This window comes from Dromiciops gliroides, chromosome 1, assembly GCF_019393635.1.
Source record: "Dromiciops gliroides isolate mDroGli1 chromosome 1, mDroGli1.pri, whole genome shotgun sequence".
In the NCBI taxonomy this organism is placed as follows: Eukaryota; Metazoa; Chordata; class Mammalia; order Microbiotheria; family Microbiotheriidae; genus Dromiciops; species Dromiciops gliroides.
Window position 1 is genome coordinate 599,852,295 of NC_057861.1, and position 27,234 is coordinate 599,879,528.

A 27,234-nucleotide genomic window follows, 5' to 3' on the forward strand; every position below is an offset into this window, starting at 1 on the left:
GGGCAGGTCTTGGGTCACGGAAAGGAGGAGAGGAGGCTGCCGGCCGAGAGGGATGAGGAGGTGGAGACCAGCACCGGAATCCCGGGGAACGGGATGCCGCGCTCACGCTTGATCGCCCCCAGGAGAGACGCTGGTGAAGGGGAGGACGAGCCGGCCGTGGCGAGCAGGCCGGCCCTTCCCCACCCCGGGTTGTCCCTGTCCCCACCCGCCTCACTCTAGGTCTCCCCCTGCAGCAGCTTCCCCGGATTTACCGCCGCTGGCCCAAGGACCCCGCCCCGAGGACGCGACGCGCCGCGGCCGCACCGAACCTCGGGGTACCTGGGCCGGCTGGTACCTCCACTTCCTCGTCCCTTCGGCTCGGCGTGTCGTAACGCAACGTGACGCAACGTGCGTGGCGGCGGTGACCCGAGAGGCGGGAGCTTCCTGTCTGATTCCTCGGAGGAGCCTCTTCCGGTCCAAAGAGCCGGTGGGGGCGGGATCCAGGACTGCTGCCCTCTCGGGACCGGAAGGGGGGGGGCTGCTTAGGGGCTGGCACCTGGCGCCTCGGTCCGGTCGGCCGCAGGACGGGGCGGGGCCTTTGAGGCGGAATAAAGGGGCTCCTTCCTTCTTGTCTGCCGCTGTCCCTGTCGGTATCATCCCCGGACCCATGACCAGGAGGTCTAGGTCAGGCCGTTCCCCACCCAGGATTCAAGGAAGTGATTCGGTCCCTCTCCTCTGTGGCCTGGCTCAGTCCATCTCTGCCCAGATCGGCCCCGAGGGCAGCGAAGCGGGAGACGCCGTCTGGGTCACCCCCGAGCCCAGACGCTTGACAGGACGCTGCCCGGGTCAGAACTTTTGCTAACGTTGCACCCAGGAACTCGAGCCTGCAGGACCAGGGACCATGGAGGAGGATTTGGGACCAGGACCTTCCGAGGTTAGAGGAATCAAGGACTCTAAGGATGATCTGGGGGCCTTTGGGACAGAAATTGTGGCTCTCCAACATGGGAGCCCAGACTGTGGAAGCACAGGGGACAAATGGGGTCCGGAAAAGCATTCCGGATTGTGAGAACCCAGAGGACACAAGGGAGAGGAACGATCCCAACAGTGGAACCCCAGAAGACCCCGGGCAGCTGATGGCTGCCTACGAGGGCACAACCCTGGGCCACCAGGTGCCTCAGTTTGGCTGGCGCATCTGCTTAGCTCACGAATTTCTTGAGAAGAGAAAGCCCTTCCACGCCAAAACATCTCCATGAGCAACATCGTGAAGCACTTAGGTATGGGTTTCCGGTAAGTGTTTCCTTGCTTCTTACTCCATAAAACCTTAGCTAACGTTGACTGTCCCTCGTGTTCCGGACACAGTTCTCCTTCCCATTTCCCTATTATTGGAGCTAGGGGGGAAATGGAAGAAATGGGGGCTGTGGTGAGTGCATATCATAACTTGACCACTTAACCTCTAGGAAACTTGGGGCCCTGCTGTCGCTCAAAACTAAGACTACTAAACCCTGATTCCCGTCCCCTTTTCCCTAAACTCTTGTGTTTTCACTCTAGGCTACTGTTTGTGTTTCCAGATAGCTAGTCACCCAGGGCACCGGAAGGAAAAATAGGGATCAACTTGATGACTGTTGTGAGGCAGCATCCAAGGTACCATGAGTTAGATTTCCACCAAACTGTAAACATCTTCCTAATTTCCTCCTATCCCATCATCTAAGCCTCCTTTAAAAGCTCACCCTGACACCTTCTGGATTTGGGGGGAATAGTCAGCATGGGAGGCAATCTGCATTGGCTCCAAGAAGCATAGATTTAAAGCTGAAAGGAACCTTAGAAGTATTTAGTCCAACTGCGTCAGTGATTTAATAATGACATTGAACAAAAGACAGGTGGTAACATAGACTATCAGAGACATTACTGTAGCTTTCCATTTATCCTAGAACCTGTCTAAGGTTCATTTCAGGGCCATGGTTCTCTCCCTTCCCCACCTTCCCTGCACTCCCCAGATTGGGAGCCAAAGGATAACGATGCTTTACAGAACAAGGTGAGTAAAGTGAGAGGGCATGGACCTCAAAATAAGGAACAAACAGGTAGAAGCAGGATGGGCAGAGGAGCGTGGCCCTGTGTCAGGTTAGGAAACACACAACTGGAGCAGAGGGTAGGAAAAGAAACCCAGAACTGATTATACCTAAGGTTGGAGAAAATAGAGTGATGTGTAAAAACTACAAGCAAAGGTTACTACTACCCTGAAGGCCCTTCTGGTTTATCCCCTGGCCTTCTGACATTCCTCCATCAGTTTACTGCGTAGGATTAAGGCACATCACCTTGTGTAGGAGAAAAGATGACAGTTTCCTTGGTTAGCCATAGTTCTGTACTAGAGAGGGCAGCTCACCTTTTTGTTTGTGGGCACCAGCCTCATCTGGTTTTCCCTCTGAATGCTTCGAGCCTGAGAGTCTCTTGGAGGTCTTGGGGAGGTCTAGGAGGATGATACTGTACTGTATGCATGGTTCAGTCTCGCCTGGACCCTGGAATTCAGAGGAGCTTGAGACACAGCTGAGTCCATCCTGGATACAAACCTGGGCCTCAGTTTCCCCATGCCAGGGTGGGGTGGCAACTGTGACACAGGAAACTGGAATGAGGTTGAGAACTGGGGTACCTCAGTAAGGAAAATGTGGGGTGGAGTAAAGATGGATGACACTATGTGATGTGATTGAAATGACAAAGAAGGCCAAACAAGCCAGAGGATGACTAGGCTGTTCTTAAAATGGAGAGATAAGAGCCCAAGAAAGAGGGCTATCAGCAAGGAGGGGGTATGGGAAAAGAGAAAGAGTGCTTTTCCTGGGTGATTGTCCATAAGTCAGTCAATAAGCATTTACTAAGCCTACTGCATACCAGTCACTGTGGTAAGCACTGGGAGACAAAGAAAGGCAGGAGATAGTCCTTGTTCTCCCAGGAGTTTACAATCTAATGGGGGAGACAACATGCCAAAAAACTACGTGCAGACAAGCTATATGCAGGAATAAATAGGAAATGATCAACAGAGGGAAGGCACTGAAATTAAGAGGGACTGAGAAAGACTTCCAGGAGAATATAGATTTTAGTTGGAGCTTGCAAGAAGCCAGGAGGCAGAGGTGAGGAGGGAAAACATTCCAGGCATTGGGGACAGCCAGCGAAAATTCCCAGAGCCAAGAGATAGAGGAAACAGCAAGGAGGCCAGTGTCACAGCACCAAGAGCACTTGGCAAGATGGGAGTGTTACGTTATCAGAAGACAGCAGAGGAGAGGGAGGGCTAGGTTATGAAAGGCTTTGAATATAGACAGGAGTTTTTATTTCATCTGGAGATTTGTTAGCCACTAGAAATTTATTGAGTGGGAGTGTGACACAGTCAAACCTGCACTTTAGGTAAATCACTCTGGCAGCCGAGCAGAGGATAGATTAGAGTGGGCAGACACTTGGGAAGGCAGACAACCATGAGGCTATCACATGAGTCCAATGTGGCGATGAGAGCCTGCACCAGGATAGTGGAAGTATCAGAGGAGAGGAGAGGAGGAGACCTCTCACAGAGATGTGCAAAGATGAAACCAACAGCCCTTGAGCACGATTGGATAAAGGGGAAGAAAGGAGGGTATAAGAGATATCTACAGCGTACAAGATGTCTAAAAGGCCATGGAGATTCAAGGCTGGAGGTCAGGCAGAGGAGGTTAGGGCTGAAGCAAGGAGATTTGGAGAATCATTGGCATACAAATGATCGATTGAATCCATGGGCAATGATGAGATCACCAAATGAAATCGTATAGAGGAAGAAAAGAAGAGGGCACAGGGCAGAGCCCAATGGGGACATTGATGGATTAGTGGTCATGACTTGAATGAAGATCCAATGAAGGAGACTGAGAAAGAGCAATCAGATAGGTAGGAGGAAAAACAGGAAAGATGAATGCAGCGGCAACATAGAAGAGGGTGATGGACAATGTCAAAGGCTACAGAGTTCCAGAAGGACAAGGATTGAGAAAAGGCCTTTGCATTTGGCAATTAGGAAATCATTGGTAAGTTTGGAGAAAACAATTTCTGTTGAATGGTGAAATCAAAAACCAGATTGTAGAGAGTTAAGAAGAGAGCGAAAGGAAAGGAAGTGGAGGCATCTATTGTAGATGGTCTTCTCAAGGAGTTGAGTCGCAACAGTTAGAAGAAATATAGGATGATAGCTAGCAGGGATGAATTTAAGGAGGTTTTTTTGATGATGAGAGGGAGACATGGGCATGTTTATAGGTAGTAGGGAAGCAGTCAGTAGATGAGGAGAGACTGAAGATGAGTGAGAGAGTGGGAACAAAAGCAGGGTACTCTGCTGGAAGAGACAGGATGAAATGGGATCACTTGTGCAGGGGGAGGGCTTTGCCTTGGGAAGGAAAAGGGTAACCTCTTTCTGTGAAACAGGTGAAAAAGAAGATAGTAGTTGAAGGTACCCGAGTGATAGAAGATGAATACAAGGGGAGAAGAGGGAATGCTCAGCAAATTGACTTAATTTTTTATCAGTAAAATGTGACACAAGGTTCTCAGCTGGAAGAGTGGGGGTGGGGGGAGGAGCAGAACCATGGGAGGTTTGAGGAGGGATGAAAAGGTTTGGAAGAACTGCTGTGGAGAGTGGGATAGGGAGTTAATAAGAGAGGCAGAGGGGCAGCTAGGTGGCGCAGTGGATAAAGCACTGGCCCTGGAATCAGGAGGACCTGAGTTCAAATCTGGCCTCAGACACTTAACACTTACTAGCTGTGTGACCCTGGGCAAGTAGCTTAACCCCAGTTGCCTCACCAAATAAATAAATAAACAAATAAGTAAGTAAGTAAGTGAGGCAGAAAAGGATTACTTAGCATCAGTGAGGCACCAGTTGAGGTTGTGTAACATCAATTTGCTATCAGCACTGCTGCAGCTGGGTAAAAACTTATTTCTTATCTTTCCCTTAAGTCATACTCTCCTGCCTCATTTTTCATCATACCTTCCTCCAACTCCTTACCAAATTCTATCGCCAAATTTCTTGTGCCTTCTCTCTTTCCATCTTGTTTTCCTCTCTCACCTTTCCTTGGGTTGCCCTTTTATTCCACTTCTTTCGCCTCATATCTGCCCTGCATCTCTCATTTCTCACCCCATCATTCATTAATTTATTCAGCTTATTTTTATTAAATACTCACTTGTGTCATGCCCTGTGAAAGATCTTTTAAAGAATACCAAGGTAGTCTAGAACTACTCTGCCCTTTCAAGAATTTAAATCTAATTGGCGTAAGACGATGAAGAAACCTATATCATTATTGTTTAAATGATTCAGTAGTCAATTACTAAATATTAATGGTATAAAAACTTCAAAAGGCAGCAGAGGGGCAGCTAGGTGGCACAGTGGATAGAGCACCGACCCTGTATTCAGGAGGACCTGAGTTCAAATCTGGCCTCAGACACTTAACACTTTCTAGCTGTGTGACCCTGGGCAAGTCATTTAACCCCAATTGCTTCACCCCCCCCCCAAAAAAAAGGGCAGCAGAAGTAGTGATAGGCCGGAATGGGGAAGACTTGATAAACTAGTGAGATTTGAGCTAACCATTCAACAGACATTTATTGTGTACCTAATACTTAGAAGGTATTTTTCTTGACTTTGGGGAAATACACAGATTTAAGGCCTAGTTCCCATCAGAGAAAAAAAATAAAAAAGAGAGAGAGAGAGTCTTCACGTTGCACTTGTGTCTATCTCTGGGTACTATACTTTATTTTTTGGTTTCTTGCTTGGAGAGACTATATTTTCTAAAATTTTCACTCCTAGCATTTTCTCCACACTGTAGCATTTACTAAATATTAGTTCTGTTGTATGCCCACACAACAAAAAGTAAACTTAATTTGTCGGCCTTGAAATACAGGATTTGAATTAACTGGAGAAGAATGGCAACATTCTTTCAGATAGAGCCAGCATCACAAGCAAAAATATGGATGTGGATACAAATGTCACGTAGAGGCAATGAGAATCTCAGACTGGCTGGAATGAAGCGTTTATATGACATTCACTCCCATTGATAAAGTGTTTGACAATGTACAGGGGGGTAGTATAGCTATCGTTGCCCGTCTTTTACACCTGAGGAAGCTGAAACTCAGGATATTTACTCAGGGTGCCACAGATAGCAGATGCCAAAGTCAAGACTCTAGCCCAGGTCTTTCGAATCCAATACCAGTATTGTTGTTGAATTTGAGGTACTGTTGGGTCACACAGTCGTCATTTCCATAATTACCTTGCCTGGTTAAGCCAGGTTTCCTCCTGGCTTCCTTATTTTTCTCTAAATGGCACCTTCATGTATCCTCCCAGTTCCTTAGGCTGTCTCAATAATGAAGTAATAAGAGATAAGCCTCAAGGAGAGAATGGGACCAGATTGCAGAGAACCTTGAATTGAACACCAAGCTAAGAAGATTGGACATGGGCCTACTATCGATGCTGGGAAGCCATTAAAGGTGTTTTTGTTCATGAAGAAACTGATGTTTTAGTCTTAATCCTGCAGCAGTGTGCAGGTTAGAATAAAAGGGAACAATTGCCAGGAGTATAATGAAGTGGCAAGAGTACTGGGTTTGGAATACGAGGGACCTGAATTCAAATCTTGGCTCTGCCACTTACTGTGTGACCTTAGGCACATCACTTACTCTATCTGGGCTCTTCTTTTCTTCATCTGTAAAATGAGGAAGTTAAACAGGATAATTTCTGAGGTCAGTTGCCAGGTCTAAATCTATGCTCATAAATGATGGTCTAAATTGGTGGCAGTGAAAAAAAAAAAAGGGATGACATGAAGGGCATTTCATGAGGAAAACATGGCAAGATCACTAACAGAACAAATCTATTAAGGAGTGGAGAAGAAGCTCTCCTCTACAGTTTTCCACTCAAAGATGTCCCTAAAGTTAACTTGGTGAAGAGTGCATTTGTTGTTGATAAGAATAAGAAAGATTGGGAAATTGGCTTAGAAGGCAAGGGGATGAGCTTAGTTTGGGCCTTGTTAAGTTTGAGATGCTCTTGGGACATGTAGAAAGCTTTTGGAGATAGGGAACTTGAGTTGGAGCTCTCTTATCTGTCAGTGTCATTTTCTTCCCTTAGGTATCTAAAATGGTGGTACCGGAAGACACAGGTGGAGAGAAGACTCCATTCATAGACATGTTAAACTGCCTCCCCCTGAGACAAATCTATGGTAAGCACTCCTCAAAGGAGAAAAGGCAAAGACCTCATACATTTCACTTTCAAAGAAAAAGTCCCAATATCCTCCGGGGGGAATTAGAAACAAGAAGAGAGGTCACTTTCCTTCCCCATCTTTTAAAAACAATCAAACAAAAAAGCCTTTCCCTATAATCCAGCTAAAAGGATGTGACTTTATATTCTCTCATCTATAGCTTATCACCTCACTATCAATATTTTCCCTTCAACCCTTCACGCATTGGTCTCTGACCCCTGGCTCTGTCTCTAGGTTGTCCACTAGGTGGTATCGGAGGTGGTACCATCACTCGTGGCTGGAGGGGCCAGTTTTGTCGCTGGCAGCTCAACCCTGGCATATACCAGCACCAAACAGTAATGGCTGACCAGGTAAGGAGAGTGGGGAGGATGAAGGATGTGAAAGGAAGTAATTTTATCCAGCAAATGCCTACTATCTGTGCCTTCTCATGAGCCCCGACTAGAAAGAATAAACAGGAATCTGTGACTTAGTCCCTGAGGAAGAGTAGCCCAAATAGGAAAGGATCAGCGTTCTCATCTGTCCTTGTCTTTACCTTGTGTTTTGATTGCGCTCTGTGTTAGCAGAAGGAGTTTGAAATAAGTCCTTGAAGCATGAAGAACAAAGTTAGAGGCCTAGAAAAAGAGCCTCTAGGGTTAAGACAGTAAAGTACCCAGGTTTAGCTCTAAAAAAAGCCTTTCCTAAGGCCTCTCAAGCAATTGCTGGTCTGGCATCATGGCCACCTTGGAACCTGGGACCAGTTGTCTCCTAACCTGAAAAAGAAAACTTTTTTCCCTCAGTTCTATAGAGACAAGGTTAGGATTTTAAGAAGACTTTAACTGGAAACTCAAGGAAAACAAAAATAAAGGATGAAAGTAGAGAAGCAAACAAGCTCATAGAGTTCAGATTTTGATTCCAAATTTAACATCTAGCTCAAGATTGCCTTGGCTGGCACAGACTTTACAGGATAAACTTTGCCCCTTTTTCTTATGTCAGCTCTTTGGAGTAGATGCCAGAGATTGGTGCTGGACAGAGATACTCAAGCTTTAGCCTGAGGTAGATTCAGATTGTCACCACAGCCAAATCTTGTGGGATTTCAATCCTTCCCAGAACCTGCTTTCAATATTGTTTTCAGGTATGAACCCCACCTTATCTCCTTAGCCCCAGAATTGTCCTGCTGTCCTGTTCCCCTGGATAACAAAAGTCCTTCTTTGTTTGGCCTCAGAATTCCCCCCTTGGATTTCAGACCATTCTCCACTAATTTTGCCTCTCTTGGCCTTTTTGCTAGTCACTGGTTTCCAGCACTTATATTAATTGAACGGGCTGATCTCTAAATCTAAACCTTATGATCCTAATATCTGTCTTCACCCAACCTCTTTTTCTCTGTCCTATTTGGTTTGCCTGAAGCATATTTAACCAGTTGTGTAGGATGAATTCTACCCTGTAGTGAAGCTCAGATCTTAACCTATTGGCCTAAGTTCTAGACCCACTGGCACCATATCTCCTTAGTGACAGAGACCATCTTTCCTTTAGAGCCTTTATACATCACATGAAACTCCCTATCTCTCCTCTTTTCAGTACTTAACTCCCCTGTTGCCGTTTTCATGTTTCTGGACTGAGGGATGCCTCAGCTCTCAGCTCATTTGTAGAGCAGAGAGGACCATTAGGTCCTGAGCCAATCAATGAGTGTTGTCAGGTCTTCATCTCAGTCTTCTCCAGGTTCTCTTTTAATGGCATCGCTCAGGTTCCCCCAGGCTAGTGACTGCAGATTCTTGTCAAGTAATTTTTTTTATTTTTTGGTGAGGCAATTGGGGTTAAGTGACTTGCCCAAGGTCACACAGCTAGTAAGTGTTCAGTGTCTGAGGCTGGATTTGAACTCAGGTCCTCCTAACTCCAGGGCCAGTGCTCTATCCACTGCGCCACCTAGCTGCCCCCAAATACTTTTACAACATTAAAATTAGTTAACACATATAATAATGATAGCTTATAACTTCTGCCAAAGAAGGTTAATTTCTTCATAGTCCTTGCCATCAAAGAGCTAATGGTCTTTTGGAAAAGACAGGACTGAATACACATGAAAACAGTTTTTGGAGCAGCCAGGTAGCATAGCAGTGGTCCCTGATCAGAAAGACAGAGTTCAAATCTAACTTTGAACACTTAAACTTTTGTAACCCTGGGCATGTGGCTTAACCTTTGTCTACCTCAGTTTTCTCCACTGTAAAAACGGAGATACTATAAACATCTACTTCCCAGGATGGTTGTGACAATCAAGTGAGATAATTGTAAAATGCTAAGCATGTGTATGGCACTTAGAAGGTGCTTAATAAATACTTGTTCCCTTCCTTCTCTTCCCTTTGAGACTATAATCTAAGTGCCAAAAATAAGTGGTCGAGATATTGTGCCTTATACTTAAATAGTGGGGGGGCAGCTAGGTGGTGCAGTGGATAGAGCACTGTCCCTGGATTCAGGAGGACCTGAGTTCAAATCCGACCTCAGACACTGAACACTTACTAGCTGTGTGACCCTGGGCAAGTCACTTAACCCCAATTGCCTCACCAAAAACAAACAAACAAACAAACAAAAAAAAAAAACTTAAATAGTGGCCAGAAAGACCGACATGTACTTAAGGAACATGGGTTAGGCCTTATGGAGAACACAAGGATAAAAAAGTAGTGTTTTCCGGTGTACAGTGTCTTGATATAAATTATTTTGTTGATACTCACAACTTTACAGATACAGAAGCAGAGATTCAAGTGAAGAGAATGGCTCTTGGGCAGAGCCCAAACTCAAAACCAGGTTCTCTGAATTTAAATCTTGTTCTCTTCCTACTGTATAACACTTCCTCCCAGGAAAGCACTAGTTAAATAACATTCCAGATAGAGGAAGAAGAGTGCGAAAAAAGTCAAACAGACTATCTGAAGCTAAATGAAAGTTGCAGGGGACCTGTGGAACAGAAGACCTGTTCCCTACTCTGGAAAGTATATGTCCCACCACTGAGAAAGAAGGCAAGTCTATGAGGTGGTAAGGGGAGAAAACCATTTCCTCATCCCAGGTATCCCATCTGGTCTCTAACATCCCTCCAGAAAAGGAGAAACAAGATTCCATCAAGTTAGGTCTCCTGCCTCCTACTTACCAGAAGAGGAGAAACACTATTCCATTGAGGACCAGGCTCCTCTCTTCCAGGAGAGAGGAAGGAGAGGTAACACCATTCTCTCCACTCAAGGACCTGCCCCCTCCCTGAACTTCTGAAACCCTATGAACAATGAAAATGTGCCTGATCCCTCTCAGTGACTAGTTCCCTTCTGGTCATAGCCTCTCCATCCTAGTGATTCTGACCCTCAAGCAATTATCTTTCAAAACCTCTTCCTGGTCACGTTACTGCCCCTCTCTTATTCTTATTTTCCCCAGATCCCTCTCCACGTCCCACTCCCAAAGCTACCCACCTCTTCGCGTGTGCCCTTTGGAATGCCTGCTTCATAGACAACAAACTTGCTCTCATCTTAAATCTTTTTCCCATTCCTTCCATCTTCTGGCTCTTCCTGGGACCTGGCTCCCTCCTTTTAACACATCCTCCCTGGCCTCCCTTTCCTGCACTGGTTGCATTTTCAATCATTACCCCCAATTCACTGGTGAAGGTGAAGGAATCAGAGAACTCCTGGCTCCCCATTACCACTTCCAGGTTCTCCCTCTACCACCATCACTTGGTAACTTTTCGTCCTTTATGGTTCACTTAGTCCATATCTACCACCCAGTCAGAATTCTAGAAACTGTTGTCTACTGACCTCTGCGACACCCTCCCCTCCTTTTTTTCCCTCAGTGCTTGCCTTAGAGTCTTTATCTTTTCCTCAACTCCTGTCTTTATACTAGGGAACTTCAACATATGTATTGGTGCTCCTTCCAACACAATAACCTCACAGTTCCTCAGCTTACTCATTTCACGTGACCTGCTCCTCCCTCCCTCCTCAGCTGCACACAAAGATTATTATACCCTTGATCTTTCCTTCACCTAAAAATGTACCACTTCCACATTCATGAGCTCTGAAACTCCCTCAGTCACAGTATCTGCCACTCCACTACTCCCTCCGTCTTGCCACCCCAAACCCTGTTCTTCATTTTCATCATGACTTCCAGTTCCTTGAAGGTTCCTTTCTGTCCCAGGCCATCACCCCTGCACTAGGCCACGCTCTCCTCCCTTTCCCCATCTGTCCCTTGAACAGTGAACCAGTTCAACTTTTCTTTTCTTGAGTCTCAGCCCCTTTATATAACCCAGTCATGCCCTGCTAAGCCTCAGCTTTTGATCCTTGCACCATTCTACTGTCTTTGTTCCTATACATGCAGCTGAATAGAACCTGGAGAAAATCACAAAAACTAGGCTGAGAGGGTCCATGACAAATTTATGTTACATGATCACAATTGGGTCCTTCCTGCTGCAAGGCATTCCTTTTATTCCTCCCTTATTCACTCATCATCACACTCACCACAGCATACTTTTCATCCCTCTTCAATCCTCCTTTGGCTTCCTCTTCCCCACCCTCTCGATATTTGCCTCTTATTTTACTGGAAAAAAATGAGGGCCATTTGCTGAGAACTCCCCCTTGTCCCCTTCTCCCCCTGTCTCATATCAGTCATGGGCTTTCTATGACTGTTTTCTTTGCCCCAGGCTCACAGGAAGAGGTGACCCTTCTCCTTCCCAAGGCAAAGTCCTCCACCCGCACAAGTCATTCCATTCTATCCAGTCTCCTCCAGCAGACTGCCCTTATGTCATCCCACTCTCTCACTCATTTCAATCTGCCCCTGTCTATTGACCCTTACGTGAACCATTCATCCCTGCTGCTAGCTATCATTCTCTATTGCTTCCAACTTTTGTCGCTCAACTCCTTGAAAAGGCCATCTACAATAGATGCCTCTACTTCCTTATCTCACATACTTTGCAGTCTGGCTTCTGAGACCATTCAACTGCTACTGTTTTCTCCAGAGTTACTAACGATCTTTCAATTGCCAAATCTAGTGGCCTTTCTCAATCTTGCCCTTCTTGACCTCTCTACGTCCTTTGCCACCATCATTCACTCTCTTCTATCTAGGTTTTTGAAACGCTGCTCCCTCCTAATTCCCCTAGTAGCTATCTGACTGCTCTTTCTCAGTCTCCTTTGCTGGCTCTTCATCCAGATCATCCCACTATATGTGGTTGTCCCCCAAGCTTCTGTCCTTTTCTCCCTCTGTATTGTTTCTCTTGGTGATCTCATTAGCTCCCATGGATTGACCACCGTGTCTATACTAATGATCCTCAGATCTGTTTATACAGCTCTGCCCACTACTGAAACACAGTCTCTCATCTCCAACTGCCTATTGGACATTCTTAAACTCAACATGTCCAAATCCAGACTCCCTATCTTATTGAGCAGCCCAAGTGTTCCTGGGAGACTGTGATCCAAGTGGGAAAAAGGTCTGTAACGTTATGCCACATCATGCTTAATAACTGTAAACATGTAGACTTGTATTGCATGATCATAGAGGATGGAATTTGAGGAGAAAAGAAGCTGCAGAGAGTGATTTCAGCTTAATCTAAGGAAAACCTTCCTACAATGAAAACTGACCATATAGTAAGGTGGGCTTCCTCGGGAGATTTGCTACCTCTAAAGAGAACATTGATTTTGGAGTCAAAAGACCTGGGTTTTGGGGCAGCTAGGTGGCGCAGTGGATAGAGCACTGGCCTGGAGTCAGGAGTACCTGAGTTCAAATCCGGCCTCAGACACTTAACACTTACTAGCTGTGTGACCCTGGCAAGTCACTTAACCCCAATTGCCTCACTGAAAATAAAAAAAAAAATTAAAAAAAAAAAAAAAGACCTGGTTTAAACGTAGCTGTGAGGGGGCAGCTAGGTGGCACAGTGGGGAAAAGCACCGGCCCCTGGATTCAGGAGGACCTGAGGTCAAATCCCAGCTTCAGACACTTGACACTTACTAGCTATGTGATCCTGGCAAGTCATTTAACCCTCATTGCCCTGCGCAAAAAAAAAAAAAAAAACCAACAACAACAAAAAAACCCACCAGCTGTGAACTTGGGTGAGATGCATCACATCTGAGCTTCAGCATTCTCTAAAATGATATGGGGGTTGGACCAGCTGATTCTAAGGTCTTTTCCACCTCTTTAAATCTGTGGGTTTAGGTCTTCCAATGAAACTAGATGACCATTTCTCATAAAATCACAGAATCTCAGATTTGAAATAGACCTCAGAGGACATTTAAGCTAATCCATAGCCAAGGAAGAGGAATTATTCTTATTCTAGTATGACTTGAGTAAATCCCTTCCAATTCTTAATTGAGGTATTCTGAAAATGTGGAGGATTCAGATAAGTGAAACAGAGAACATACCAGCTTAGGGCAAAAGCATGGAGTTAGGGAAGAATAAGTCTAGTGTGTTTGGGGACAGATAGACCATGCCATGGCTGCAGTAGGTGGTTTGCATAGAGAAGTAGCAGGAGATAAGGCTGGGAAGGGTAGCTTAAGGCTTGGATGTGAAGGCCATGGCTAAGGAATCCTAACTTGATCCAGCCAACACTGGGAAGCCACTGAAGGCTTTTGGTGTAAATAGGATGACAAAAAGCAGGGTTCTAAGAAGACTTTGTCAGGAGGCTGTTTGAAGAAGTCCAAGAAAGCAGTAATGGTAGTTTTGTCCCACTGTGGTAGGGAATAGAAAGAAACACCTGACGTTAGGAAACTTGGAGAGGCATAGCAATAGGATATAGAGAAGAACAGAATGAAGGTTAGATGTGGTAGAAAAAGTGCTTGGACTGGCCCAGTGTCAGAGAGTTTGGGTGTAAAACATGATCTGATTCTTAACAGCTATGTGAACCGGGCCAAGATGGCGGAGGAAAGACATTAAACCCACAGGGCTCCTGATACAATCACCCCCCAAAATAATAGTTATGTGACCATAGGCAGTCACTCTGCGCTCCCTGGGCTTTCGATTTCCTCATCTCCCTGAAGTAAATTAGATTTCAGAGATGTTGAATTTTGAGGTGCTGATAAGCTAGCCAAACTCCATCTTCCTTTTTTCAGTTCACAGTATGCCTGCGGCGGGAAGGACAAACTGTGTACCAGCAAGTCCTGTCCCTAGAGCGTCCTAATGTCCTGCGAAGCTGGAATTGGGGCTTGTGTGGATTCTTTGCTTTTTATCATGCACTCTACCCCCGAGCCTGGACCGTCTACCAGCTGCCTGGGCAGCAAGTCACACTGACTTGTCGTCAGGTCACACCCATCCTCCCCCATGACTACCAGGTAAGACTAATCACTGACCTCTGACTGATGATAATCAGGGAACACCCACTTCCACAATTGCTCCCTTTGCCTGTCAGTGTAGTTCTGTTGGCATGAATCACCCCTTCATTCCCCCAAGACAGTATCTTTGATGAAGGGAAAAGGTTTAGAAGATAGAAGGGTATATGTTGGGATAGACAACTTGAGTATGCTTTCTCATTGTCCTCTCCCTTCTCCCACCCAGGACAGCAGCCTGCCTGTGGGGGTTTTCGTGTGGGATGTGGAGAACACTGGTGATGAGGATTTGGAAGTATCCATCATGTTCTCCCATGAGGAATGCCTGGGATGTGGGGCACGGATGGCCCGGGGAGGGCTGTGAGAATGAGCCTATCTGCGTAGAGCGTGATGGGGAAACTGTACGGGATGTTGCTACACCAATCCAAACCCCCCAAACCCATACACAAAGGCTTGGCCCGCCCGACACACAGTAAGTATCAAGTAATCTAGGTGGTGAGCTTTGAAATGAATGGAGAAATGACAGTTTTATGATGCACATGTAATATACATGCCTAAGCACTGGGGTAAGCGTTGAAGATAGAAAAATAAAACATGACACGGTTCTTGCCCTCAAGTAATTTACATCCTGGTATGGGGACATAACACATCTAAGGGAGTGATGGCAGAGAAATGACAGAGATGGTGAGAGGAGCTATAGAAGGAATCTATTCCAGAATTAGTAGTAGTGTTGATTGATTACCTCTTCCCAGATCACAAGATAGAAAACTGTCAAGGAGCTGGCTGAAGAGGATGGTTGGATGGGATATGAAACATGGACCCGGGTTGGAGTCTGGCCAGATAGAGGAGGCCATGTGCATTTGCACTGGCTAATTCACCAGGTGGAATAGCACATGGTCCCACAAACCTTCACAATAACCCTAAATTCTCACTTCCTCCAACTTACAAGACTCAGAGCTGCAAGTGGGTAGCAAGAAGCTGTGGTGTAGTCTGGAAGGGGGCGGTTTAGACTTGATGTTAGCCCCCTTTACCAAGAGCTCTATCCTGATAGGCAAACACCACAGTGACTCATATCACAGCCTTTGACCCTGATGGCACTGGACATGAGGTGTGGGCGAGACTTGCTCTTGGATGACGTTGGACTCCCCACCTGGTGAGGTCCAAGAGGGAAGAGGGCAGTGAAAGGGGTGAGGGGTTCTAACTGGATTAGAGAATGGTTAAACTTTGTCCCCAGCTTTAATAGTCTGATAGGTGAAGAATCTAATAAGGATTGCCTCCCACCCTGGTAAGAAGCTTACTACTGAGGGTAACTAGATATATGCATGAGAATTGGGAGGGTCTAGTGCAGGAAGACCCAGAAATCTACTTTATTTCTATGTCCATCTCCTAGTCGTGGGCTGAATTAGAAAGACCATGTCCCCCAAGGCTGGAAGTTTTCCTATGCTGACTGTCTTCACATCATCCCTAGGTCCCAGCCTCCCACCCAAAAGGGACAGGGCATAGGTGGAGCTGTGTGTGCACAGGCTCATTTGCCCCGGAGAGGGCAGATGCCAGCTCGAATTTGCATTGACCTGGGACATGCCCAAAGTTCTGTTTGGAGCTAGAGGCCAACCCCACTACAGGTAAAGGAGGAAGGTGGGTGGATTTGTGCAGGAATACATTCATTGGGTTGTGGGTGCTAGGACTTGGAACTCTGTGAAAGAGGCAAAGAGACTGGACAAAGTGTGAAGTGGCTTCACGTGGCTCAAAGATTCTTTATTATTATAATTCCATCTCTTTTTCAGGAGATACACCGTTCTTTGGCCAAGAAGGAAATGCAGCTCCAGCCCTCTGTCATCATGCACTTACGCAGTACAGGTCCTGGGAGGAAAGAATTGCAGCCTGGCAGAACCCTGTGCTGGAGGACCGGTATGGGGGAGAGATCCTCCAGGTCGTGGCCAGTCTTTCCAGCCCTAGAACTCATTTCCCTCCTTAGTGGGCTCAGCCTGCGGGGTCTCTCTGGATGGTATGGTCATGCCTTCCCTGCTCGTAGACAGAACAGCTCCTGGTCTTCTGGTCCCTCAGACCATCCGCTTTCCAGGATGCTCACTCCAAGGCATAGATAGGGAAGATTCAAAACAAAATTCATTATGGTCACAACAGAACAGGAAAGTTGTCTTTGGGTTTCCCCACAAATTGTGGGTTGAAGCCCTGTCTTGTCTTCATTTACTCTGTCTTAGCAGTGATTGAGGCCTTAGTGGATAGAGCACAGGCCCTGAAGTCAGGAGGACCTGAGTTCAAATCTAGCCTCAGGACACTTAACACTTACTAGCTGTGTGACCCTAGGCAAGTCACTTACCCCAATTGCCTCACCAAAAAAAAAAAGAAGTGAGGCCCTCTCTCTCCTCCCCACTCATATGGTTGTTTTTTCTGTCCTCTTCCTTGGAGGAGCTTGAGGTCTAGTTTAGGAAGTGCTGCTTTGGGGCCCTGATTGCTGCCCTGGATTCTCTTCTCTTGCTTCTCTATACCCTCCAGAGCATGTGGTCTTTTTTTTTTTTTTTGGCTGGGCTATGGGGGTTAAGTGACTTGCCCAGGGTCACACAGCTAGTAAGTGTCAAGTGTCTGAGGCCAGATTTGAACTCAGGTACTCCTGAATCCAGGGCCAGTGCTTTATCCACTGCGCCACCTAGCTGCTCCCCAGAGCCCCGAAGGCCATGGACTTGTTTTTTTGTAATCGTATGTATTTTATGAATTTAAAATCATTATTCTGAAAAGGGTTCTATAGGCTTCACCAGACTAACAGAGTTACCTGAAATACTGAAAAGGTTCAGAAGCTCTGTCCTAGATCTTAGCTGCATATTGTCTCAAGTTTTCTTCTCTTCTCCACTTCTAAGACTATATTGCTGTATTGTTTACATTGGAGGGGCAGGGGCGGGGGGGGGGGGGGGGGGGGGATCAGGGTGGTGCACTGAATCTTCCTGATTGCCTGTCCCTAGAAAAGGAAGATACATTTAAAATCTGAGATGCAAAGATCCTAACATCAGGAAATTTCTTTCTGTTATCCAGTCTACCAATCATCTAGTTTTAACCATACATCAGGTCTTAACGTCCATGTATTCTCTATCTTCAGTCCATTTATCATGTTACTGAGCTAATCATTAGGCTAGTCTTTGGTGGAACTTGGCTTCCATGATTCTAGGTCCCCATGTCTTTCCTCAGGCTGCTCCACCCCTTTCCCATAGGTATGACTAGAATACCCCTGGTCTTCATTAAGGGTGAATTTTTTCACTGTTCTAAACATATTTACACTTTTAGAAAAAAAAAAATTTTAATATATTCAGTGGAAATTAGATAAGTAATTCTCTCCATGGCAGCTAGGTGGCGCAGTGGATAGAGCACCGGTCCTGGATTCAGGAGGACCCGAGTTCAAATATGACCTCAGACACTTGACACTTACTAGCTGTGTGACCCTGGGCAAGTCACTTAACCCTCATTGCCCCACAAAAGAAATAAACAAACTAATTAATTAATTAATTAATTAATTATTCTCTCCCACCTCTGCCCTCTAGGTCCCTGCCTGCCTGGTACAAGTCTGCACTTTTCAATGAATTATACTTCCTGGCTGATGGGGGTACCGTGTGGCTGGAGGTTACAGAAGAAACAACCATGGAGGACTTAGGTGGGATGCTGAACCATCTCCCGGCCTACCCTGCAGGAATATGGACGTTTTGCCTACCTTGAGGGTATGGGAGAGCAGATGGGGGGAGATGGAGAAAACATGGGGGTCTTAGCATATGGGGACAATGGTCGGTAGGAGCTAAGGTTTCAGAGCAGTATGGGGAGTGTTGGGAGGTGTGGCCGCCCAGGGACATTCAGAGACTCTTCCTCCCAGGACAGGAGTACCACATGTACAACACATATGATGTCCACTTCTATGCTTCCTTTGCCCTCATCATGTTGTGGCCCAAACTTGAGCTCAGCCTCCAGTATGACATGGGTAAGTTCCCTAACCATAATTATTTCCCTTTTAAAAAAAAAAAATTCCTGGGGCAGCTAGGTGGCGCAGTGGATAAAGCACTGGCCCTGGATTCAGAGTACCTGAGTTCAAATCCCGCCTCAGACACTTGACACTTACTAGCCGTGTGACCCTGGGCAAGTCACGTAACCCCCATTGCCCAGCAAAAAAAAAATTCCTTCTTGGCACACCTCACTCCCTACCCCCTTCTGCTCCACCTCAGGGTCTTTTCCTGTACCTCAGCTACCCATAGTCTCCCTTCACATATCTCGAAGGCCCTTCACTACCACTGAAGTCTGTTTCCCTTAGCTGTAGCAACTCTAAGTGAAGACCTGACACGGCGGAAATATCTTATGAGTGGTGTGACAGCTCCTGTGAAGAAGAAAAACGTGATTCCCCATGACGTGGGGGACCCAGGTATTTGTTTTCCCAGCCCTAACATAGAAACTCCCCAATTTCTTTTTACTCCTGCTTGACCTTCTTAGCTCCATGGGTTTAATTATCGTCCTTATGCAGATGAATTCCATCTCTGTTTGTCCAGCCTTCATCTCTCTGCTGAGCTACACTTCCACGTCATCACTTACCTATTGGGCACATTACTGATTCCATAGACAGCTCAAAATCCAAAAGAGAATTCAGCATCTTTCAGTTACAACCCACCTCACTTCCAGATTTCCTGATTTTTACCAAGGGCATTGTCATTATTCCAGTCTTCCAAGGTGTTCAGCCCTGGTGGTGTCCTTGATGCATCACTCTCTCTCACCCCAAAGCTTGCCATTCCTACCTCCACATCTCTCTTATTCATCCTTTCTTAACACTTCCATTTTATTTCAGGCCCTTAGCACTTGTCACCTTGACTGTTGCAATAGTCTTCAGGTTGCTCTCCCTGCCTGAAGTCTTTCCCTACTCCAGTCCATCTTCTTCTCAGCTGCAAAAGTGATTTTCCTTAAACACAGGTGTAACCTCATCATTTGTCTCTGTAGCAAACTCCACTGGCTCCCTGTTTCCTCCAGGATCAGATGTAAACTCCTGTTTGGCTTTTAAAGCCCAGTCCTGTCTTCTAGCCTTGTGCCACCCTCCACCTTCTAAACCAACTGACCTTACCACGGTTCCTCCCACACAACATCCTCTCCCCATCTCCAAGCACTTGCTGTCCCCTGCCAGGAATAAAAATGCACTGCTCCTATCTGCCCCGTTTTTCCTTCAAGATTCAGCTCAGGTACCACCTTCTGCACGAAGCCTTTCTGGATTCCCACACCCCACCCCACCCCCCAACTGCTTATGTCTTCCCTCCCTCAGTGACCTTATATTCTCTAAATTTTTATATATGCACATGTCTCTGACATTAGAATAAAAACCTTAAGAGCAGACTCTTACATTTTTATCTTGAATCTCCAGCACCTTATACATAGTAAGCATTTCATAATTGCTGGGCTGGTTGATTAATTGCACGTGTCCCTATTTTCTAATGCCAGATGATGAGCCATGGCTTCGTGTCAATGCTTACCTAATTCATGACACATCTGATTGGAAGGACCTGAACCTGAAGTTTGTGCTGCAGATTTATCGGGACTTTTACCTGACAGGCAATGAGAGCTTCCTGAGAGACATGTGGCCTGTGTGCCAGGTAAGGTCCCATGGGCCAGGAGAAGTGCAGGCACATAATACAATTCCGTGTACCTTGTCACTGGGGGTTGGGAGGAGAAAAGGCGGGGCCTGTTGTGAAGCCAGATCTTTATATGGAGTACCCCATTACAGGCTGTAATGGAATCTGAGATGAAGTTTGACAAGGATCAAGATGGCCTAATTGAGAATGGGGGCTATGCAGACCAGACTTACGATGGATGGATCACCACAGGACCCAGGTACACTTAGAAATGAAGAGTTGCCCTAGTGTGGGTGGGGTATCACTCTGGCCTCCAACCCCACATTCCTGGTCAGGAATAGTAGAGAGGGGTGTTATTCTGATCTCTGACCCTATGTCCTGAGCACATGATGATGGGGTGGAAATAGTATCACCCTGACCCCATATTCCTGACCAGTGCCTACTGTGGGGGCCTGTGGCTGGCAGCTGTAGCTGTGATGGTCCAAATGGCTGCTGTGTGTGGAACTCACGACGTCCAGGAGAAGTTCTTGTCAATCCTGAGCCGAGGTCGGGAGGCTTAGAGAGGCTTCTCTGGAATGGTGAGGCAGGCTTCAGGGGAGGGAGAGTGGCTCTGGAGTGGGTGTAGGTATATTAGTTAAGGGGGTAGGAAATAGTGAATAAGAAGCCTTACCATGCCTTCCCTCCCTACCCAAATAGGACGCTACTATAACTATGACAGCAGCTCCCAGCCGCAGTCCCGCATTATCATGTCTGACCAATGTGCTGGTCAGTGGTTCCTGAGAGCATGTGGACTAGGAAAGGGGGATACTGAGGTAAGAGGGGCAGAGAAGAAAGTGATCTGGGATATATGGAACAGGGTGCTGGGAGAAAGAAGGAACTCATATGTCTGTCTTTGCTGGTTGGAGGAAGTAGCCCTGTTTCTCTCTGAGCAGGTATTCCCTACTCCCCATGTGATTCGAGCTCTCCAGACAATCTTTGAAGTCAATGTCCAGGGCTTTGCAGGCGGAGCCATGGGAGCTGTGAACGGCATGCAGCCTGACGGTGTCCCTGACACATCCAGCGTCCAGTCTGATGAGGTCTGGGTAGGTGTGGTCTACGGGCTGGCTGCTACCATGATCCAAGAGGTAATCCAATTCCCTCTTTTCTTCTAGCCCTCCTGTCATCCTCGAGAAAATGGGGCTTCATTCCCTTCCTTAATTCTTACTCTGTACCTTATTTCTTTCTCCCAAAAGGGCCTGATCCAAGAGGTTTCCTTACAGCTGAAGGCTGCTACCGCACAGTGTGGGAACGCTTAGGGATGGCATTCCAGACACCTGAGGCATATTGCCAGCATCAAGTATTCCGCTCCCTTGGATATATGCGACCCCTCAGCATATGGGCCATGCAGCTGGCACTGCAGCAGCATGGCAGAGCTCCTGGGCAGGGCAGGGACTGACTGGACAGACAAGTGGAGAAAGCACAGGACTGACTGCTGACAGAAATTTGCACCGGCTGCTGGACTTAATACCAAGTCGAAAGCCAGAGCAGACCTGGGACAGAAAGGACTCCTGGATACTATTTAGAGGAAGGGGAAGCTGGAGACACTGTTGTGTACCTTCCCTCTTCCCATCTGCAACCCTGAGCCATCAGGACAATTACCCACCACCCATTTCCCCCAGCAGAGCCACAGGGGTGGGGGACACAAGCACCACAATCACTTATTTATTTTCCCTCCCTCCACTCCCCAATTATTTGCTGCATGGAATGCTAACGAAGGTTCAGCTATTCCCCTCCCAACCCTGTGCCCTGAACCAGACCCCCTCACTGAAAACTGAGTGGGAGAGTGGGCATAGCTACACAAATAAAAGACCCCAAGAAACCAATAAAAGTGTAATATGAATTCTTAGGTCTGGAGGGCCAGCCTCAGATACACCATATTTATTCCTATCTATATACAAGCTGGGGCCCCCAGGGTATGAGGAGATAGTATGTGTATATCCCAAACCAGTCAATCTTTGTTCAGCGTTTCCCTGATATTCTGAGCATTTCCTGCCCGCCCTCAACTCAGTCTGTCCAGCATCTTAATTCCTCCTCCTACATCACATCTCATTGGAGTGCCGTCCTCGAAGAATTATAGGGGGTGTAGTGGGGGCCCAGCCCTGCTTCTCTGTGGCCTCTGAAGGCAGAAGAGTAGAATGTGTTGGGGCTGGTGGCTTCAGAATCTGCTCATCACTGGTTCCAGCAAGAGGATCAGAGGAAGAATTGTCTGGGGCTAGAGAGGTTACATCTGCTGGTGGATTTAAGGTGACCTCTGATTTCTCCTCCATTGGCCAGGCAGAAGACTCCAGAAGAAGAGAGTGATTATCACTGGGAAGGGACCGGATCTGACGGGACAGCGCTGTGGGAAGATGACCACAATAAGTAATGAGTGCAAGGGACAGCCAATGAGCCTCAATCCAAGCCACCTGCATCATATAGGCAAGGTCCCCTATGACCTTCCTTGGCCCCACTTACTGATTGCTGCTGGCTGGTGGCCCCGGATCTTAGACGGATACATGGCAGGAAAGAGGAAGAGGCAGAAGGAGAAGAGCAGGACCTAATGATACAAGGCAGATTTGGACATGAGGAGGAATCCTTAGAGTTGTCTCCTATCCCATCACACCCACTCTCAGGACTGGAATCAGAAGGTTGGGAAGTAGGGTCAGAGTGCTTTGTTCCTTACCACAATGCAGGTGCTGTTGCTGGTGGATTTGGGTCGTCATCTCGGCTACCAGAGCCTGGAACTTCTTTAGCTGATCCAAAAGGGATCTGAAGGAGACAGAAGTCAGGATTTCCATCCTCCACCACCCCCACCCCACCCCCCAAGAAAATGAAACTGGGGTGAGGGACATGTAGATGACACTGAAGCAGTGGTACCAGAGTATGAAGCAACCGAGGCACCACTTGTTCTTTGGTTACTTACAAATTCTGCTTCTCCAAGAGCTGGACTTTCTTTTGTAACTCCAGGTTTTGAGCTGTGCAGGCCAAGACCCTGAAAGAGCCATGGAATAGCATGTCATCTCCCCTTTTACTATGACATCCCCTCAACTTGTATCCTGCCCCTCTACCCATCTACCCGCCCCCCCCCTTTGGCAGTCTCCTTTCCCCCACCCCTGACCTACCTACTTTCGAGCCCTCCCACATACACTTTCTTCTTCCTTCTACTTTCTTGAGCTGACTGTTTGTTCCGAATCTTCCTCCGAACTTGTTTCAAGGCTCGCTCCTCTACCTGGGTCAGAGAGTAGACAAAGGAGGAAGAAAGCCATGTGTTAGAATTTTGGGGTTGAAAAGTAATTTAGATATGACCCAGTTAGTCATCTCAGCCTCTGCTCTAATGCTTTTTTAGTTACCAAAACAAAAAACTCTATCTCCAGACTGTCTTTCAACTGTTGTTGAGCCAAGAATCTAACAATGTAAAAAAAAAAAATTGCCTCCCTTTAATTTCTACCCATTGGTCTCAGTCCTGGCTTTGGGGCTATATAAAATAATTGTTCTAGGTAAGAGATCATCAGATATCTTAAAATAATAAAATCAGGGGCAGCTAGGTGGCGCAGTAGATAAAACACTGGCCTTGGATTCAGGAGGACCTGAGTTCAAATCCGACCTCAGACACTTGACACTTAACTAGCTGTGTGACCCTGGGTAAGTCACTTAACCCTCATTGCCCTGGAAAACTAAATAAATAAATAATCAAATCTTTCTCATTTTCACACTAACCATCCTTCAAATGGTCTCATGTGACATGGTTTTCCAGACTATTTACTATATTGATTGTACTCATTTATTGATGTCTTTAAAATATGGTATCTAGAACTGAACATAATATTCCATAGAGCCTAGAGGATAAAGGGCCTTACATCATCTAGACAAGCCCCAACCTGCAGAAAAGCACAAACAAATAGGTCGTCCAACCTTTGTCTGAAGACTGCCAGTGATGAGACATCCCAAACTCTCAAAGCAGCTCATTACTACTTTGGACAATGTACCATTAGAAAGTTCTTGCTTAGGGGGCAGCTAGGTGGCACAGTGGATAAAGCACCAGCCCTGGATTCAGGACAACCTGAGTTCAAATCTGGCCTCAGACACTTGATACTTACTAGCTGTGTGACCCTGGGCAAGTCACTTAACCCTCATTGCCCCCCCAAAAAAAACAAACAAAAAAGAAAGTTCTTGCTTAAATCAAAATCTGCTTCCTGATAAATGTCATCTATGGGTTTAATTCTATCACCTGGGACCAAGAACAATAGGAATCCTTCCAGCTCGTGATTGTTCAAATATGTGAAGAAAAGCAATTAGCCATCTGTATACATACCAGCTTCTCGATGTCCTTCCTCAGCTATGGCTTAGATGTGAAGATAATGTCTCAAATGTGCCCCAACCAGGGCAAGAGAACATTGGGACTAATAATGCAACTTTGGATCACTGTCTTTTTTTTTTTCTGACATTGGCACACTTTTGACTTGAACTTTCTAAAACACCCAGGGCTTTTTCACATAAATTACTGTTTTATATCTCTCCAAGACTCATGAGGTTGATTTTTTTTTTACCCAAGTGGAAGACATTTCTATTACATTTCATCATCTTAGACTAGGTATAATATTGTAGTCTGCTGAAACTTTTTAAGCTGTTGATCTAGAGACTGGACCCCTGCTAATAATATTAGCTCTTCCTCTCTCTATCAACTGAAAATACTAACAACATCATCTGTCCCTTCACAATATTGAACAAGACAGGGCCCACAGTGGATAAAGCAATAGCCTTTGATTCAGGAGGACCCGAGTTAAAATCTAGCCTCAGACACTTGACACTTACTAGCTGTTCGACCCTGGACAAGTCACTTAACCCTCAATGCCCAGCCCCCCTCCCCCCCCCCAAAAAAGACAGGGCCAAAGAGAGCATCCTAGCACTCTACTAGAGATTTCCCAACTACACCTTGTTCATTCCAAATTCGCCTACCTGTACTATCGTGTCCAGTCCTATCTAAGAGACTACAAAACGCTTAACTGAAATCTAGATATAATGTATCCAAATCATTATTCTGATCTACCCATCAAAGGAAGTGAGTCTAGTCTGGCATGACATTATTAATGAACCCATAATTACTCATACTAACCATGGGCTTTTTCCATCTGACTAGCAGCTGAAACTTTCCATATTTGTTGTCTCCTCCATTAAAAAGGTGAATTCCTTGAAAGCAGGGATTGTCTTTTATTTGTATCTCCAGCACTTTTTTATTCATTCATTCATTTGTACAGATCATCACTTTCAGACTAGAGTAGGCCTACTCATCAACAAGCATTTATTATGTGCCAGGCACTATGCTCCCTTTTGGGGGATACTATACTCCAATTAAGGCTGCCCAGGATTTCTTAGCTTTTTTTGGAGACCACATCATAGTGCTGCTTCATACTGAGTCTGCATTCAGCTAAAACCACCAAGTCCTTTTCACACCAATTATTAAGTAGCATTGTCCCCTATATTTGTGCAGTTGTTCTCTTGAACTTACCTACACTTACCATTTTCTCAGTTTAAAGATATTAGCTTGGGCACATTGTTTCTGCTCCTTGACATATTTTAAAATGTGATTCTAGGGGTAGCTAGGCGGCGCAGTGGATAGAGCACCGGCCCTGGAGTCAGGAGTACCTGAGTTCAAATCTGGCCTCAGACACTTACCGCTTACTAGCTGTGTGACCCTAAGCAAGTCATTTAACCCCAATTGCCTCACCAAAAAAAAATGTTTTTTAATGTGATTCTGACGTCCAGAATATTAGCTATCACCCCTTCCCCTGCCCCTTGGCCAGATTTGTTTCCCATAAATTTGAAAAGCATGCCTTTTATGTCCACTATCATCAAATAATATCAAGCATGATCCCATGGCCCCTTGGCCATGAAAGAGTCTCACCTTAGTAAGGGGCAGAGTTTCAGGAAGGGTCAACCCTTCTTTCTCTAGCAGTCTTTTCTCCTCATCTGTCAACATCAACTGAGGAAACTCATGCTAGAGAAAACAGGAAAAAGATGTGAGAGACCAGGAGGCATGTAAAGTGGGAAGAGGACATCTGTAGCCTGAAGAAAAAAGTGTGGAGGTGATAAAGTATCGGCAATCATTCGAGATTATAATCTCCCCCTAACCATTAATGTTTGCCCTTCCTCCAGATACCTTAAGTGTCATTTCTTCCATCTGCAAGGAGACCTTTGATTCTTGAGTCACATCTCTGAGATCCCTATCATCTGCAGGAGGAAGACAATCTGAATCAAGAACCCTGATCTCAAGGTTTCATCCCCTTTTCCATGTCCCTCAGAATTCTCTTACTGCCTTCCCAGTCACTACCTACCCTCATACTTAATTCTCCTTTCCCAGTTTAGCCCTGTGTCTCCTGGTCCCAAACTTACCCAGATCAATGTAGACCTCCTCTTGGGAGGAAGCCAGAACATCCCTGCTCAGGGAGTAGGTGTGGTCAGTGTGAATGACGCTGTAGCTAGAAGGACTTGGGAGGGATGGTGAGGTGGGAGGTCCCAGCAGAGACATCAGGAAATCTTTTGCTTCCCATTCACTCAGCACCTATACCAGCCATTTAGTTCAGAACCAGGGCTTGCTCCTCTTCCCCAGCTTCCAGTCTCAACTCTCCCTCAGACTCTCTCCCCTTAATTCACACCCTCCCCCACCCCCCCAACCACCAAGACTAAGTCTGGCCCAGCCTCTACTTACATCAGGAGGCAGCATCCCATCATCCTGCTGGACCTCTTGCCCCTCCTCAAGTATTCCCCACAGATCTCCCCCTTCCTCCCTCAAGAAATCCAGCAGGTCTTTGTCACCTGGGTCCAGGACAGCCTCCATGGTGGACATCTAGAAGAAGGGGAAGGAATCACCACCCCCATCCTGCTCCCCATCTCCCCGCCCCCCCACCCAAAGATGAGGAGGTGAAAGGGAAAAGAGGGGCTGTCAGTCAATAACATTCATATTAAGCACGGTGTCAAGCACGGGCAATACAAAGAAAGGCAAAAGACAGTCCCTGCCCCGGAGCAGCTCAATCTATTATCTCTCCGCCCCCCATCCTAGAGCCCCGAGAGGAGCGGAAGGCCAGGGCCAGCCCCTGCCCCGAAAGCTGAGAGCTAACAGCTACATACTCACAGGCGCGCCCTCCGGCCTACCCGCGCTGCCTGTAA

General features: G+C 46.4%; 2 protein-coding genes across 2 annotated transcripts; one reads left to right on the plus strand and one right to left on the minus strand.

The window, feature by feature from the left end:
• Nucleotides 1–442: 442 nt before the first annotated feature.
• Nucleotides 443–21,919, plus strand: GBA2 (glucosylceramidase beta 2). The gene is given in 29 exon segments (XM_043983017.1): nucleotides 443–1,215; nucleotides 1,218–1,266; nucleotides 7,076–7,110; nucleotides 7,113–7,166; nucleotides 7,440–7,555; nucleotides 14,240–14,458; nucleotides 14,682–14,765; nucleotides 14,767–14,854; nucleotides 14,857–14,924; nucleotides 15,504–15,566; nucleotides 15,568–15,605; nucleotides 15,921–15,993; nucleotides 15,995–16,074; nucleotides 16,237–16,245; nucleotides 16,247–16,360; nucleotides 18,001–18,130; nucleotides 18,132–18,174; nucleotides 18,324–18,428; nucleotides 18,756–18,863; nucleotides 19,922–20,073; nucleotides 20,205–20,311; nucleotides 20,489–20,607; nucleotides 20,610–20,630; nucleotides 20,749–20,864; nucleotides 20,985–21,176; nucleotides 21,285–21,294; nucleotides 21,297–21,476; nucleotides 21,479–21,523; nucleotides 21,526–21,919. Coding segments are annotated over 29 exon segments (2,784 nt in total). The 5' UTR covers nucleotides 443–938; the 3' UTR covers nucleotides 21,615–21,919.
• CREB3 (cAMP responsive element binding protein 3) lies at nucleotides 21,915–27,219 on the minus strand. Its single transcript, XM_043982979.1, is given in 11 exon segments — nucleotides 21,915–22,429; nucleotides 22,546–22,627; nucleotides 22,754–22,783; nucleotides 22,785–22,839; nucleotides 22,994–23,062; nucleotides 23,193–23,299; nucleotides 25,973–26,065; nucleotides 26,228–26,298; nucleotides 26,461–26,629; nucleotides 26,777–26,914; nucleotides 27,200–27,219. Coding segments are annotated over 10 exon segments (1,113 nt in total). The 5' UTR covers nucleotides 27,200–27,219; the 3' UTR covers nucleotides 21,915–22,130.
• Nucleotides 27,220–27,234: the final 15 nt, after the last annotated feature.